The 17,494-nt window shown below is 37.0% G+C and overlaps 1 protein-coding gene across 3 annotated transcripts in view; it reads right to left on the bottom strand.

Annotated features, from left to right (window-relative positions):
• Positions 1-17,494, bottom strand: part of NOL10 (nucleolar protein 10) — a 53,712-nt gene that overhangs the window by 21,817 nt on the left and 14,401 nt on the right. For all 3 annotated transcript variants that reach the window (XM_074153112.1, XM_074153113.1, XM_074153114.1), the window contains 2 exons: positions 16,635-16,701; positions 11,287-11,339 (listed from right to left, as the gene is read on the bottom strand). In XM_074153112.1, coding sequence (XP_074009213.1) covers positions 11,287-11,339; positions 16,635-16,701 — 120 coding nt within the window. The remainder of the gene's footprint in view (positions 1-11,286; positions 11,340-16,634; positions 16,702-17,494) is intronic.

A 17,494-nucleotide genomic window follows, 5' to 3' on the forward strand; every position in this document is an offset into this window, starting at 1 on the left:
ACCTATATGCATTGAAAAGGCAAGAGAAGAAAGAACACCTTGTTGTACCTCGTTAACGGGCAAGGATACAATCAATTGCAATTGGTAACTCTCAAAAACCAGATGGATTATTTCTAGGTTGTAGACATGAAAAGCTGTGCCACTGCATTCTTGTTTCTGTGCTTTTGGGCCTCAGTCATACCCAGCCCAAGAACTTCAGAGAGCCCAGGAGATTAGCTCAGGTTAGAAAGGAGCATTGGGATCACCTTACCTTATTATGTTTCTATCTACTACGTTTCCATATACTGTGTTTCCCTTAGTACCAACATGCTCCCAATGAGTTTTATTCTGCCGTTCCTCTCTCATCTTTCTCCCTATGAATGCTCTACAATCAACTCCAGTTGTGCCCTGTTCGTCTCAGGAGTAATTCCATCCAATGTACTGAATAAAATTCTTTAATTCCCTAAATTAAAAGGGTTTTAGGAACAAACTTGAAACAAATCTCCCACATATTTTCATTTTTCCTCATTTCATGCTTTCATTCACCCTACATTATATGGTGTAGATTTTACGCTTTTACAGACATCAAAGCTCACTGGAGCACAGTTATGACCAACAGAGACTGAACAGCACATTTTTCCTTTTCGGCATACTACTGACAGCAGCCTTGTGTTTGGTTTTAAGCCCACACACTCATAAATTTCACTGAACTATACAACGAATTGGCTCTCTTATCCTAACTCCAGCACATCCAGACATTTTTGGCAGATTCACTAATCAGAGAGGTTGGTTTTCCTACCTTTCACTATGCTATGGAAGCTGCCAAATCAACAATTTGGAGGTTTTACTCCTTAGAGAGCATGTTAAAGGAAATGTTGCTTTTAAGATCTTCCCAGTGTTAAACAAAAACTGCTGCAGGAACTTGCACACATCTTCTAGGAATGAGATACTAAATCTTTCTGCTCTGGTAGTTATCAGATAGTAGGTACTTCTTTCTCTAATCCTAAGCAGTTTGGCTTTATAGTGTGGTTTCTTTTTTTAAAATCTCATATTCTCTGATCTGACAGGTATTACAGTCAGTTAACCAGCCACGGGGGTCTGCTCTCACTGGGATCGCCTTCTTGGTGAAGCCACCATCTTTTGAAGGAGGCAACGGTTCTCTTGCTCATAATGTTGGGGAAAAAAAAATGCCCTTCAAGACAGGAACAGCAACTAATTTTTCAAAGAAAGTTACTCTTTAAAATTGTAAATAAGATTAGCAGAATAGTTCTCTTCCTCACAAGACAGGAATAAAAAGGGATACTTCTCACAAGACATCTGTAACTTACTAGCCGTGAGCATTAAGAATAAGGAGTCTAATGCTTTCAACAATGTCCCTCATTCTGACATGCTAACATAGATAAAAGATAAACCCTCATCACTATTGCTATGGATCTTTTTATTTACCACTTACTACACATTTTAGGTCACAGAATCACAGAATCACCTAGGTTGGAAGGGACCCTTTAAGATCATCTAGTCCAACCAATGAAAAAAAAAAACAAACAAAAAAAACCCACCACCACACACACACAACACACCATACACAACCCACACACACACCACCACACCACCCAACACTAATCCATATCCCCGAGCACCATGTCAACTCCTCTCTTGAATACCTCCAGGGATGGTGCCTCAACCATCTCCCTGGGCAGCCCATTCCAATGCCTGATAACCCTTTCAGTAAAGAAGTATTTCCTAATATCTAACCTGAACTTCCCCTGGCGTAACTTGAGGCCATTACCCCTGGTCCTATCATCTGTAACTTGGGAGAAGGTCTTCAGACAATCAGAGCTCAGACAATTTGAGGTCAGAAAAATAGGCAGAAAGTCAAAGTACAAGAACATGCTACTTTCACATTAAATCATTTCATCAAAAGAGGTAAGAAGAGAGAAGCCTGAGAGAACCTGCTTCAAGCACTCTCCCATAAATATCAGCTGGAAATGAATTAAAAGTTCTCAAAGTCTGTTCTTACTCTAATATTGCAGCTTCTATAGCATATCTCCTGTAATAATAGAGGCACTTAGGCAAGTTACTTAACACTGTGCAGTAAGTTCAGCTGAGACTCACTTCACAAGATTTATTTACCTGTGAACATCTGCTGATGTTCTGTTTCTTTTTCCATAAAAAAAAAAAAAAAAAGGTGCAGATCAGGTATGATCAGCTGTTCTAGTGCCCTGCTGACAATGAAAGGCAGCAACCACGTTGTACTCTGGCCATCCACGCTTCCCATTCCCTACCACTTCTGACTATTGACTCTTACCAATTCCTTTGCATAGGTTCTGGGATTCATTAGACCCTTCAGGAAGCCAATTTACTGTTGAGTGACTCAATGTCAGTTGAGCAGAACCCCCAGCACAATCCCCCCCCAAATACAACACTACCACATTTTCTATGAAGTCTAACCAAAAGAACCCAAACCACCCTATCATAATACTCTCTGAAGAATAAATCCCTCACAATGCTCTCCCCCTGCATTTGCAATTGTGACTGCAGGGGAGGCAGACAAGGCAATGGCAAGTCAGAGACTTGGTAACTGCCTGGGTCTTTTAGTTACACAAGGAGAGAACTTCTGCACAGCTTCTACCTGTTCCAACACAGTCAGAAATCTGCTTCTCAAAATATAGCATTTCTTGCAACGCTAAGGGCATGGGCCATCAACAGACAAAACTTCTACTACTAATAGAGATGAGAGTAACATGTGCATTGATTTTGGTATATACATAATAGCCTGTGATTGCCATCTAAATAAACAAGTAAGAAGAACCAAGAACAAGCCAGAAATGCAAAGTCTCAGCAAGTCTCCTTCTCCATTTCTCTGATAGGACAGGAAAATTCCCAACAGTCACAGTGTAGGGATTTGCCTCTCGTGCTTTTAAGTGGCCGGGAACAACAGGGCTCTCGCAGTACAAGCCAGATGTCAAGGAATGTTACAGCACAAATACCTTCACAATCATGAAAACAAAGCTTAGTGTACTGGTGTTGAAAGCACAACCTGCATTTTAGGGAAATCTGAGGGATGCTACAGATATAAAGGTAATGGCAAATCCAGCTGTACGTCCACCTTACATAACTGACAAACTACTGGAAATCTAGGAAAGTGTGAGCTTCTAATAACTCCCTACCATGGCAGCTTAATTGCTCTTTGCAAACCTGGAAGGAAGACTGCTCTGTCAGTTTATACAACTACTGCCAGGCAACACAAAGGGAAGGAAAGGCAACTACCTGTTGGGAACGTGCAACTCCTCCAGACAGATAATGAAGATAACCTCAGCATAAACCAACCCACTCTTTACAGAGCGTAATGCTAGGGAGAAGAAATTTTATGTAACTTATGAAATAACTTTAAGTAGGAAACATCTTTCAAATACATATTTGAAAGCTTTGACATATTTGATGGTTTTATTTATCTCTCAGGTTTGTGTGACAAATCTTAAATCTTCACAACTGTGTTACTATTTTTGTATAAAATAGTCATAACTCACAACATGTCTGGTTAACTACTAAGTGCAGCACAAAAGATGACAATACAGGTAAGCCACAAGAGCCACTTGCCTCTGCTTCCAAATATAATGAAATAAAGACTCAGTTGAAATTATCCCATAGAGAAAATTCTCACGTGCTTTGTCTTTTCTGATCCAAAAGCTAAAAAAGACACTAATTCTTACTACATGCTGATAGACCACAGTATAGTACAAGCCCTCCTTTCAGCAATTACACCTTTTCATTATCTGCGACTGCTTCCCTCTTCAATGAAGAAGACTGAAGCTGAACATCTCTAACTTTCCAGAAACCAGGAGCAAGCGCAACTTAAGAAATAAAAAATTTCTTTCCGACACTTAAGACTTACATTTTCTACCAGTTAAAAAAGGGAGCACACTCGCCCCTCAAAACCTGTTTTCTTAAAACAGGAACTCAAGAACAGAGGGTCCCATAATACCAATTGCTTAAGAAACAGTCACAACGTTAAAATACATGTGAGTCTACCAACTGGCAGAGCAATCACCTGGTATAATTCAGTAAAACTTCTGCTTCTAAGAGTTTTCTCCATTGCTCTATTAAGGGTATGATGTAAACTGTAAGGAAGTATGGACTTAACAGTCAGCATGCTGCTATCTACTAAAAAAATAACGAAGAAGTGCTACCTATCAGACTATCATTCACAACAGCAGTATGCAGGGATCATACACCTTCAAAATCCATACATGGTGTTTAACTACTACTTCATCACCACCAGAAAAACATCTAAAAAGTTTTACAGGAAGATCAGAAATTGCTTCCTGATTATCGCACGTTGGTGTTTTCCTTCTATATACGTGTGATAAGTGGTACAGTGTCTCTCAGCCAGCAGTGCATGGGAAATGGAGGATATCCTTTGTTGGGAATAAGCCCAGCATGTTATTTTTCAGTTTGAAAGTGTTTAGGTTAGAAGTAGGAAGCTCACATTTCTGTTTGTGAAGATAAACAACATTTTTCCTATGCTTGTAAATATTGCAAGATAGATAATGTATCATTTGCTAGACATTCTTTTTATATTGTTTGCACAATTTTTTATGTAAAGGATTATACTGTTCTGGATGGAAAACACAGCTCTAAAAGAATGATATACCAAAACTCAGAATTAGCTTAAAGGCCAAAGACGCACTCAAGTGTCTTTTTATTAATGAAAAGTTTTTTCTTTTAACATTTGGCAGCCCCAAAGCACAACTGTAATATGCTACTTTATAACAACCCTGCTTCCCAGTCATTTCACTGTTCTCAAAATGAGCAAACTAAGGTTAAGACCAACATTTCTCATTCTACGTCATAACCACTGTATTTTTATTTTACAACATTTTTTCCCAGGGAATGAAATGTTTTTCTACGCTATTTATTGTTTCAGGATAGAAAAAATCCCTTAGCACAATTGAGTTTCGCAGCCGCTTTCCACTTTACCTAAAACTTCTTAGGTAAGGGTTGTATTGAAGGAGATGAACAACTATCTTCTAAAATATACAGCCTCATCATAAAATCTTCAAGACAGTTGAGGCAGCATTAAACCAGAATTACCTAAGACATGAAACCAGGAGACATGAAAACATCCTAAAAGAAATCAAAATCTCCCACTCTAGTCCTAATCTGTTCTATTAGTGTCACAAATATAAAAAGAATTGCATCATTTGCTCCATAGCTTTTACTGTACAGAAGCCAAAAATCAGTTCAGTTCTTGCTGTAACTCTAACAGCACCCACAAACCACTTTAACAACAACTCAACTGACTACACAGAACGTTGCGTGAAGCACAAGGTGTGGATATGTGTTTTTCTCTAATTGTATTCCCACCATATAAAGGCCCAAGAGAGGAAAAAAAAAAAAACAGCAAGTAGACCCCACAATAATGAAAGGATGAGCACGCAAGTCTTAGAGTAATAAAATTGTTCTTGAAGGCTATGACCATAAGAGTTAAGTGTGGAGCATGCTACACATGAGAAACCTGCCACATCTTTTAAAGTGAAAAATGACAGACTGGAAGGAGAGATATCTGAAGATTATAACCCCTTTGCAGAACTAGTGAGAGCACTCTGTCACCAGACTGACAGAAAATACTAACCTATTTCAGATAAATGCTTTTTCTGTGGGTGAGTGAACCGAACACAGTTCATCAGTCAATTCAGTCACAAATAGGTTTAGAAGCAGCTAATCTGGAAACCTACAATCAAACCAAAGCACGTTCATCCTTAATTTACAATCCAGAACCATTCCAAACTAGTATCAAAAAAAAAAAGTTGTAAACTATGGTATTAAAAAACTGCTTTCACTTGTATTTCCTTCAGTACAAGTTCCCTTTTCAGATTTGTTTCATCAAATATTCAGTGCATTACATAAAAACATATAAGCTAGCAGAACTTGGTGGCTTAGCCTGCGATTATGCCATTTCAGGGTTAAATACTAAGCTTTTCCTACAGTTTTTCTAACACTTCTTTTTCTAAATCTAAGGAAAAAGCTTTTCTTAAGAATGAGCATTTTCAAGGCATATTCAAAACAAAAAGGTAATGATAAAGAATAATTGAACCAGGCAAGTAGAAGACCTAAAAAAAGGAGAAACGACATAGTTTAAAATAGCATGTATGAAAGGAAAGAAGTACCAACAATGGCTGGTTTAGTTGAAAAGCCACCCAATTTGAAGAGGACAAAATTAATAAATATTTCTAGCAATAAAAAGATCCACATATCCAAAGCGGGTATTGTATTAGAAACCAGACCCATTGTAAAGATATTCTTGGAGAAACTGAATCATTGAGTAGGCAAGAAATACTTGTCCTTGAAACATTTCCAGTTTATAACTCCAACAACCCTGAACTAGGAGAGTGCTAGGATATCAAATGATTTTCCAAAACCACCTGAAAAGAAGCCAGAGACGCTCCAGGATTTATTTTTTCTTAAAGAGCTTAATATCTTCTCTACACCAAAAGTACATTGCTTCTAGCCTCAACACGGAGTTTTCTGCCAACACTGCAGGAAAGTAAAAAAAAAAAAAAAAAAAATCCAGAACACAGAATATTACACTCAATTAATTACATGCTTAATTGCTCTCTTCTTTTAATAGCCTAATGAACAGAGCAAGTTTCAGTTTCAGTGTGCACATCTAGCCCAAAGTTTCAAGTCCAATAAAGGAGACAGGACTGATTTGAAACGTCTGTGCTAAGATCAGACATGTTCATTTAACCAGTAGTAAACACTCAGAATAAATAACACCCATGCCCCTTGTCTTCCACCCAGAGCATCCAGGAGCTAACACGCAGGGTTTTTTTCTGTACAACCTGAAAAGAGAACGGTATGTATCATGGAAGCTGACAGCCTCAATTAAACTTAAGAGAGCTCAGCTCATCTTAGATCCCAGGCCAGTGGACCACCATGTGCTGGTAGAGCTTCTTCCTCTCTTCACTTGGCCAGGACCTGATTGCACCATTGACTCAACTTATGTTTCTGAGTCAGTAGTCTAAAAAGTGTCCCAAGGCACACACAGCTTTCATTTCAACCTTCCCGAGGCACACATCAAAGTGATGGACCAGAAAGCCAGCTGGCAAGAAGCAGGTTCCAAACGTTGGCATAAACTGCAAGTTAACTATTAAATTATTGGCAAACAGCCCAATTCCAGTCAGAGGCACTCGCCCTCATTAAAGCCCAACAAAATAAAACAAAACTAAAGTCTCTAAGCTAGATGTTACCTATGTAAAACAAACATTTCATTTTAATGGTCAGATTCGGTTTGGCTTTTACTCCCTCCCCGCACTGTGTACCTATATAAGGCATCTTCTTGCCATTTAAAAGCAAACCTGCCTGTCCTTTCTATTAAACCAAAAATCATCTTCTTTTCCCTCTGCTAACAGCTTTGGACAGAAAAGAAATAAATGCAGCGATTATTTTTTTATTTTTTAAGAAAAGCATAGTTCTCTCAGACATTCCTAGTCTCAAATGTCAGCTATATTGTTGAAAATTCTGCAGGAAAAGCTGATGCATGCCATTTCATTTACAGACAATATTATGATACCCGTTGTCAACTCTTTTATAATGTTCAAGTTCAAGAGACAGTAATTTTTTTTTTTTGTTTTGCAGTGGAAATTTAGCTTTGGCATTAACAATGGAGAGAATGGGCACATGTAGACAGATAATTCAGTCAGACATGAGCTCAGTCAGACCGTACTCCAGGCTGGCCGGAGAGGAGCCAGCTCTGGTTCACAACTGATGGAACTGCGTTAGCTCAGCGCTGTGCCCACGCTAATAAAACCTGCTGAGAGGCAGGGCATATTGGGCTGGGCACAATCCTACACTGTCTGGCCAACTTCAATCAAGGACAGAGGATGCTGCGTCTGTCTGCACCCATCCACGTACACATGCCCTCCTGCTCTGCAGGACTCCGACTCCTGAGCATCTCTTCTTCTGAAGATTTTTTTTTTTCTTATATTGGAAACTAGAAGGCTAGAGCACAGCACCCACACATTTGACTTTTTAAGCATCCTCCTTGACCATAACCATGGTAATTCCTTGTAGCTGTTCCAATAAAGACTTAAAAAAAAAAAAAAAAAGGGAGAATAATCACTAGCACTGCAGGGCAATGAGGGGGAGAGGGCAATCGAATAGATTCTATTTACAGAAAAGTACTTCCAAGAGCTCTGAAACACAACTGTCCTTTATAGAAGGAGCATTTCCCCCAGGCATTTATTCTGTTGTGGAAATCAAAAATTATAACTCAGTTCTTGTCAACATCTCAAAAAACAGATGACACATTTAAAGTAGTATTCATGTCTATCTAAAAGTAAACAAACAAATAGAGAATTAAGCTGTTCACTTGAGAAAACAGTGAACCCTAGTTCCTGGAAAAAGCCAGAAAACTAGACTCTGAAAAGAGATCAGGTAATACAGCAAATCACTAATTCTTTAAAGTTTTGCTCCAAGCACATGTGCAACCAAACTCATCTTTGCCTGTGCAAGGAAATTACTCAGCGTTCCAAGGATGGAAAAAACTATGTCTCAATAATTTACTGACATAGAAACCAAAGGACAGGTGTGCATCTCTGAGCTCAAATAACTAGCCCAAAAGATCAAGGAACAAAACTGTAACATGCACACATTAATAACATTGAGTTTTCCTTAATAACAAATGCCCTGGGGCACCTTAAGGCTGACACAACTTCTCCATTTTATATTTTCTTCATTTAAAAAAAAAAAATCTCAGAGCAGCCAACCAAAACAGATTTACTGACCTGCAATACTTGATTTTTAGGAAATGCAGTAAGAAACCCTTAAACTATTCAACAGTATCTGCGCCAGCTCCTTCAGTCTTGCTCATGAAAAGTCAGACAGGGTAAAAAAAGCCAGTTACTGGAGTGTAAGAGTCCCTGTCTCTATTTCAATGCAACTTCTCACTACCTTTAACTTTTCTATTGCCTAAAACAAGCATTCTACGTTCTGCAATGACCTAGAGATTTTTGGCTAAAAAAAAAAAGTTGTGCCAGTATTTAAGATATCTTCGGCAGCCTTCAAGCTTGAAGCCATTGACACAAACTGGAAAAGTTTAGCTTATTCAAAAAGCAAATTTAATCTGGGCAGTGGCCTTGGAATAAAATTGTAAGTTTTCTTATATGTAACTGTATTTCAATAATAGAACTCGTATTTGGTTTTATGTGTTAACATTCATCATTTGGGTCCATTTATATATACTCATGTGTCACTGTGAATGTAAAACCCATAAAAAGGTATGATCCAAACAAGCTCAGGCAGACTTGGGTACCAATAATCAGACAACGGTGACAAAGGAGGATGGTTTAAGGAAAGATTTGTGTTGATTTTCATTGGAATAGCCTGCATACTGCAAAAATATTGGATAGTATTAGTCAATATTTAGGTTTGCGATAATGTCTGTTAAGTATGATCTGAGATCTAATATAATATAGAGTGCTTACATTTCTTAACTAAAAATTACTTATCTGACTTCAGAAACAGGAATTCAGTATTCACAGAGGATTCTACGAGAGCGAGACTTCAGAGAGAGTAAAAAGTAAGTATTTTTCATTTTAATTTACAGTATGTGCAAGAATACTCAAAATAATCCTGTCTAGGACAAGTTCTAACAAACATTCATTGCTGGTGACAATCAAGGCAATGAAATTATTTTTTGGCTAAATGGCAATGTTGGATATGCACCTCTAATGTACTGTAACTGTAAAGTTCATATATCATGCACACCTGCTTAAAAAAAAAATCTCAGTGCACAATTTTCAGAGAGAAGCTGAACCTTACCCTTAGTGACAGAAGGAATGTTTTTTCCATCTGAATTACTTAAACTGAGTAACCAGTCCATTCAAGTTTTAAAAACTCAGACTTTGAAAATATGGGAGTCTGTCTTCCCCAATCCATTAATTAAAAAGACGATAGATAAAAAAAATGCTTGGAGAGCTACTCTCTAAACCTTACAAAGGACAAGATAAATAGAAACAAAGCGTTCCAGTTCTAACTACAGCTAATACTGTGTCTTCAATACACAAGTATTCGCCCCCCCCCCACCGCCCTTTGTTATCCAAAGCATGGAACAGCTCCAGTTAACAAAATAAGTGGGTTAGAGCTGTATTAGAGAAATAGATAATTTACATCCGAAGAACAGCCTGACATAAATGACACACAAAGAACTCATGTAATAAAATTTTACCTTTCTTTAAATGAAAAATCTAGTAATAAAAGCAAATATAACCAGCCTATAGAATTGTTTAGAGGGGTATACTGTTGTGTTTAGACATATACATGCAACAGCTATATAGTATCTATTCCACAAAGTAAAACATCAACTGGTGAATCTCTGTCTTAATGTAATCAAGACCATATAGGGAGGGAGGGAGATGGTCCAGAAATAAACTGAAGAAAATTAAATTAGAATTATGTTAAAACTGATTATCTGAATGAAGACTTCTTGGATGACCTAAAAAACAGTTAAAAATACATTTCAAACATAACAAACGTTATAGTTTGTCCAGAATATGAATTAAGATTTATAGTCTAGTCAGCTATTCTGCTTGTAACATTCACATATATATCCTACTATTTATCTGCTACCATGCCAAAAAACCCTAGTGCTTGCTCCATAGAATCAAAACCAAGAATGAAATTCAAGTGTAGTTTTCTGTACCATTCCCTAACACCAGAAGGCTTGCTGTTAAGTCTCCCTAAAACCAACCTTCAGAGATATAATATATAGTTAACCCACAGTTATGCCTTTCAAGTGAAGAGCTTCTTAAGTGAAAAGCTGCAATTCAAGCAGGGCATTGAGCAGAAGCTACAGCCACGAGTCATACTCGAAGCCACACAATAACATCTCTTTGTCAGAACAGAGAATAATATTTACTGCCATGACTGTGTCACTATACACCACATATTAAAGACAGTAATGAAATATTTCACAACAAAGAAAAATTATTATCTTGAAAGTAAGCTGTACAGTCTCTATTTAGGAATTCTTTTCTGAATAGCTATGAAAAAACACTTTTTCTGGCAAAGCTCCACTTGAATCTCCTACTGCCACTAGCCACTGGTAGCAAAAGGCAAATTATAGGCTGTTTTTTTCAGTAACTCAATATGTTAGATGAATAAATTATATAGCTAGCTTAAGTTTACTTTCTCAGAGAATGTAGACATGAATTTGCAGAAGTAATTCTCCAACATGAATACCTGAATGGGACCAAACAACTGACTTTTAAAAGAGCAGTATCAGCAGCAATTTGTATTACTTACTGGTATATAATAGATATTCATTTTAGGGGCTTCGTTGGCAGTCATTAGCATTCCTAAAAAGAGATTTCCGCATTAAAAAATATCGGTCACAAGAGGATAACACCACTTTTTTCATAAAGAAATACATATACTTGAGGCATTTAATTCACATGAAGCAGATCTGTACAGAGGACTTAAAATACCTTTCCAGGGAAAGAAATGGAAAAAAAGCAAAATTCGCTGGCACCAAAAAAACAGAAAAAATTAAAATGGCAATTTGAGTATTTGTAGCAAAAGAACCCTTCATGGGTTAGGGGAGGAGGGGTAAAATCACATTACCTGCAGCTCATACACTACTTATTCTGAGCCTGCAATGGAACAGCTAACTGGGACCCACAATAAATGGTTGCGTAAAACGCTAAGGAAAGAAAGGTCTGATAGCAGCAGAGTTAACGAAGCTTCATTTCCTACATATTCATCCCCTTTGTTCTCTCTCTTAACAACTGTTCAGCACCACTTCAAGCAACACTAAGTCCTGACAACTGCGGGCTGCCAATTTTCATAACAAATTTAAATAGTTCATCCCATAATAATACTTAGAACAAATCCAGTTAGTATTGCACTTAAAAACTACCTTGGCTGTAAACTTGTATTATTAATACAAGAGGGGGCTGGTTTTTTGTTTTGTTTCTAAACACACATCTATAGCCTAAACATAGTCATAAATCATGACATGGTTTACACCTTTATTCATATTTCATCTTGCGAAATCAACGCAACAGTAGCTTGTCAACACAAAACGAGAAACAGGATATTGTGGCTTCAAATGGAGTAATATTAGTGATATTAGCCAACCGGGGCAAATGTAAAATTTGAAATATCTACGAATATACCTAAGAAACAGCATGAATAATGGTTGCAAATATTCTGAATATAAAACACTATTGCAGAAACGTTAAAAGCCATGGAAAATCTTCAACTGTCACAAGACCACGTAAGTTCAAAATCAAAAATACTATCAATTTCCTTTTACATAACAGAGTTATAAGATTAGGCATATACTTTTACATTTATCTCAATTTTGTCTTCCAACATAGCTGATCACCAGGTAATACAAGAGATGGAATATGAAGAAAAGAGCAATCATGTTAGATAACATTCTGATCTAAAAGTATTGTAACATATGCCACTGGGACTATGAATAACTGGGTCAATTACTACACGCCCAGAGGGTAGAAATATAATTTACACCCAACTAGAGGAACGCAATTAACATGGGTGGAGTAATTCTTCCTACCTAATCCTTTTCTTAAAAATACACAATACAGTTTATAATGTCAGAAAAAAAGGGGGCTTGCTTTCCTGGCAAAGCAAGAAATTTGTGAAAGCTTAGTCAGCAAATTGAGGTTAAAAACCAAAACTGGAAAGGTTTGCAGGCAGTTTAAGGAAAAAGCAAGAATTTATAGCGTATAAATATATATATACACACATACACAATCTCTTGTACTATATGTATATACTATAGTATATAGATTACATGCTCCCATAATTTATCGGCATGCTCACTACTATTTCAGGAGACAAAGCTTTTCTCCGTTGACTGAATATGAATCACTAGAGATAAAAGGATAGAAATTAATTCTGCAGGTGCTACCAAGATGACAGTAAAGGAAAAACCTCCTCTTTGAGAGTTTTCCACCAATAATTAAAGGAGGGAAAAACAGTCTTCAGAACAGTACATGGGCATATACTAGAGGGGAAATAAAAGAATAAAAAAAAAGGAGCAACTGTGAAAAGAGAAGGCTACTGCACACATTTTCATTGTTTCAGCCTGTTATTTTTAACCAATTTTTATGAGAAGACAGACCACACCCTAACAAACTACACAGCAGCCTAGTTTGATCACTTTAAAAGGGAAATAAATGAGAACTCTTTTTTTTCAGAGAAGTTTTAATAAGACCATCTTTGCAAAGTGGTCTGCAACACAATATCATCAATTTAAAGGAGTGAAAACACGAGCGTGAATCGGCAGTAAATGGGAACAGCCACTTCAGAAAATGCAAACTTGTAACTCCAAAAATTTTTTTACAATAATTGCAATAAACGAGGCACAGATTCCTATACACTGAAGATGCTGTTATGTTTCACTTATATTCTTCAGCTTAACTGAAACTGAGTCAAGGCTATTCAGTAAGCGGTAAACCCTTTTTCCCCTCGCCCCATTCTGTGCATGTGTGATCCAAAAAAGAGAGATTCATAACTAGTTTAAGAGAGCCACTAAAGTTTATCATCATGCACTTTGGTAAAAGATACACAAGGGTTTGCTTCCCACTAAAGGCAGTAGTTCTGAAGCTCGTTGATAAAATAATTAAATCAAAAAAGCCCAACTACAACAAAACTCCTGCAATACTATTGAAAAAGAATAATTCACATTGTACTAATCCACAGTTTACCATAAATATTTCAGAATGTTTCGTTACAATGTAGTTTCGCTTTCCAATTCTTTTTTAATCTTTTTTTTTTGTTTTAACACTGTATTGTCACAATATTTCATTACTGCACATGTAGCAGGCATTTTGATGTAAAAAAGGGCTGCAACTAATACAAAGTAGCAGTACCTTCTGTGATTTAAAAAAATCTGACTTATTACAACTATTATAATAAAATTATAAATATAAAATGGAAAAGTAAAATGTCTAGATATACTAGACATCAATTTTCCAAAAACAAAAGCATTCTATATATAGATTAAATTACTTCTGGTTCATGGCATTTCTGAAATTGTTCTCTTCAGTTTGAAACAAAACATGTAAGTGTTTCTTATGAAACATTCTGAATTTTTACCCACACGAGTGAAATAAAACATGGAAATATGTTTTAGGCAAATCTCTCTTGGGCTTCCAGAGCCACCCTGGCTCCACGAACACCCAGCGGTGCTCTGAGAATGATGGGGCACCAATAAGAGCACTGAGCTGTAACCACACAGGTACTTAAATGATACTGTATTTCCAGTTTTCCACAACTGCAAGTTCATATCACTGAAAGTATTTCTTTATTTTCAGATGTTCAATTGTTATTATTCTTTAAATTCTGAATGAGCGTGAGGTGGTGCTAGGCATCCTAAATTCTGGAGCAACAGTATTTATGACAAACATGCAATGCACCGCCTCTTACCTTGAGTCTCTTCATTTTCATTGCAACAAGTTCTAGTTTTCCCCCACTCTGTCTCCATATGATAATAAAATACAACCTAGTTTTCATCCACAACAGTTCTTACCAAAAGACATCAACCTGCCCCCCAACAGACACGGTCGAAGCAAGAACAGTAAGAAAAGCAGAACTGACTTAAGGAAGAGGCATGGGACACAGGACTGGAACGCACAATCTAGATCACTGATCTAGATCTAGATCACAGACACATGAAAAAGTAATGTCCAATATGCAATGTTAAGGAGATACATGCATTCAATTCTTTGTTCTACAAAATTCTTCCTGCAGAATCTCATTAAAGTTATTTCTGCAAAAGCTCTTGAGGCATGTCTACATACCACAGAGGCTACAGAGCGTCCACAGTTCAGTAATGTCCACCCCTGTAGATAGTCAAACTTGACTGGTTATGAGATGTGACACCTGGTCAAACTTTGAAGTTGGATCTAACTTGAGGTTTCCTGCTTTGAGCAGGAAATACATGACCCCCAAGAGGAGACCTAAACTACACTAAGATTCTACGCTATCAAATAACTTACTTCTGTTTTACTCCCTGTCATGAGCCCTTCATTATGAATCCTGCATGGATGTTAATTCACTCCTGTGTTCTGTTTTGGACAAGATCAGTAAACTCAAAGGTGAAACCTAGATGAAATGCTAAAGATCATTCACTCCAATGACCTCTCTCTGTAGCCACTATGGGTGAGAGAAGATCAGGTTTGTCTATTTCCATGTTGCCGAGTCCACACTTATACCACACAGTTATTCTCAAATACACCCAAATGAACTCGTACATACAACAAGGCACAGGAGATGTACCCTCAGCACCATGCCATAAAGTCCTTGTTTTGGCAGGCTTCAATTATTTGTTTACATTATTTCTAGCACTTTGATCTGGGAAAAACAAATACATGGAACACAAATAAAAATTATATTGATGCCTTTTTGAGGGCTCAGAAAAACCTAACCCAATTCCTAAGTAGTGAAACACCAGTCTCTTTCAGAGGGGGCTAAACCTGGTCAGCATGGAAGTGAGTTCTATTTTCATCAGCAATGTCCTGCAGACCATTATAGATTTGTTGCTGAGTAAGGTCAAAAATGCCCACCATCTCAGCAGGGATCAGTATTTAAGTGCTCGGGTTACACCAAAAAAAAAAAAAAAAAAAATAATGAAGACACATTCTTAACTGAAGTTGGCAGAAAAGACAAGATAAGTTTTAACTCGTTAGAAATCTCAAACTCACTTATCTACAATCTTGAATTTGAGCTGCCAGTACGAATCAAAGTCCAAGTCACTCTGTCTTTGCTGCTACCTCTCTCTAAAATTAAGGTAATAGCACAGTTTGCAACACAGGCATTCTCTGGATCAAGAATTTTGTCCTATGCCATCCTTGTGGCCCTAATTTTTATTTCATCTTTTTCAGTACTGCTTTCTAAATTGGTAGGTGTCACATAGTAGATAAGAACTAAGCAACTCAGATCAAGCAAGGAAAATTAAGGCCAGTTGGAATCTGTGGTACAACCAAAGCACATGTGCACATATGTTCAGCATTTTGTAAAATATTTTTACTCACAAGGTAGGATCTGGAAACTTTGGTTAAAAGTGAACCTCAGTTTTGACCTCTAAACATAATGTTATGAGACACAGCAATTCTGAAAACAGTCACAAAAAGCATGTAAATCTATGCACTTAGGAATCTATACTTAAAACCAAAGTAATCATTCTCAGGGAGGGCACAATTAGCGACGTATCTAAAAAGACGAAAGATCAAATAGTTGTAAACACTTGTCAAAATTCGTAAAGTTGCTGTAAAGAGATTTTTCCTAGTTCTAGAAAGCAAACTCTTAACTTATCTGGGACTTCACCGAGATAAAAGGCCAAAATTCCTATTCTTATGAAACGAAACACTTCAGCTATTTAAAGGGCAAAAGAGGTCAGTCACTCAAAAAACAGCACAGTAGCTCCTAACTGCAAAGAGGCTCCGATTTAATACAGACGCAGAGGAAACAATGACACTAACTGACAACTGACCATTTTTCCTAATTCTATCGTAAGGAATAAAATGGACTTAATTCGTATAACCCAGAGAAAAACACCACAGCTTGGGTTAACATAGGCATTCCCTTTTGAACTTAAAAAGACATTAATGTATCTAACGTACCTGAATTTGGATACAGGCAGACATCATTGATACCATATTCCGGCTCCATTGAAGTAAATATCTTCCCCTGAAATTGTAGAAGAAAATATATTATAAAGATCTCCAAACAATATAATTAAATTTAGGAAGTCTAAATATTAAGAATAGCCATTACAGAAACTAAGAAATATGACAGAATAAAGATGGAACAGATTTTGCAGAACAATAAAATGTTATTGAAGTATCTGAACATAACACAAGGAACTCAGTATTGTATTTTTTCTCTGATCCAAACCCTTACAAGGAAGAGTAGGCTACTCATTATGGAAGACACAGCAACGTACAGTGGCATTTTAATTTCTCAGCTCCCACTTTTGTATTGAAAATGTGTGTGTCAGATCTGCTTTATTTTGTTTTAAGCAAAAGGTGGGGGGGGTGAGGGCCTTAAATTCCTGGCACATTGCCAATGTAACCCTCCTTTTGTTCAAGCCTGAATGGGGTCGTTTTAAATAATTTTATTTTAATAAGTATCATTAGCTGAAATGACGGACTTGGGAGAGGAATTCGATTGCGGGGCTTGGTTCCTCCACCCTGCTCATGTCTACATAAAATGAACTATAGCTCAGCACTTTATTTGTAATTTATAAACTCTGTAACAAAAAGAGGTCGAAATACAAAATATAAGTAGTAAAAGTATCCAGTGGTATCTAGTTTAGATCAGATTTGAAGTTATAAAGGTTATTTAAGAAAAAGGTAAAAGCAAGAAACAACATTCTCCAAAAAAACCAAGAATTGGAACAGAGTCTGAAAAACCCAGACAAAATACAGGTGCTCTTATAAGCCAACACACAAGACAGCCAGTAAAGGAAGAGTCTCTAAGA

The sequence above is a fragment of the Numenius arquata genome, chromosome 9 (genome assembly GCF_964106895.1).
Source record: "Numenius arquata chromosome 9, bNumArq3.hap1.1, whole genome shotgun sequence".
NCBI classification, from domain to species: Eukaryota; Metazoa; Chordata; class Aves; order Charadriiformes; family Scolopacidae; genus Numenius; species Numenius arquata.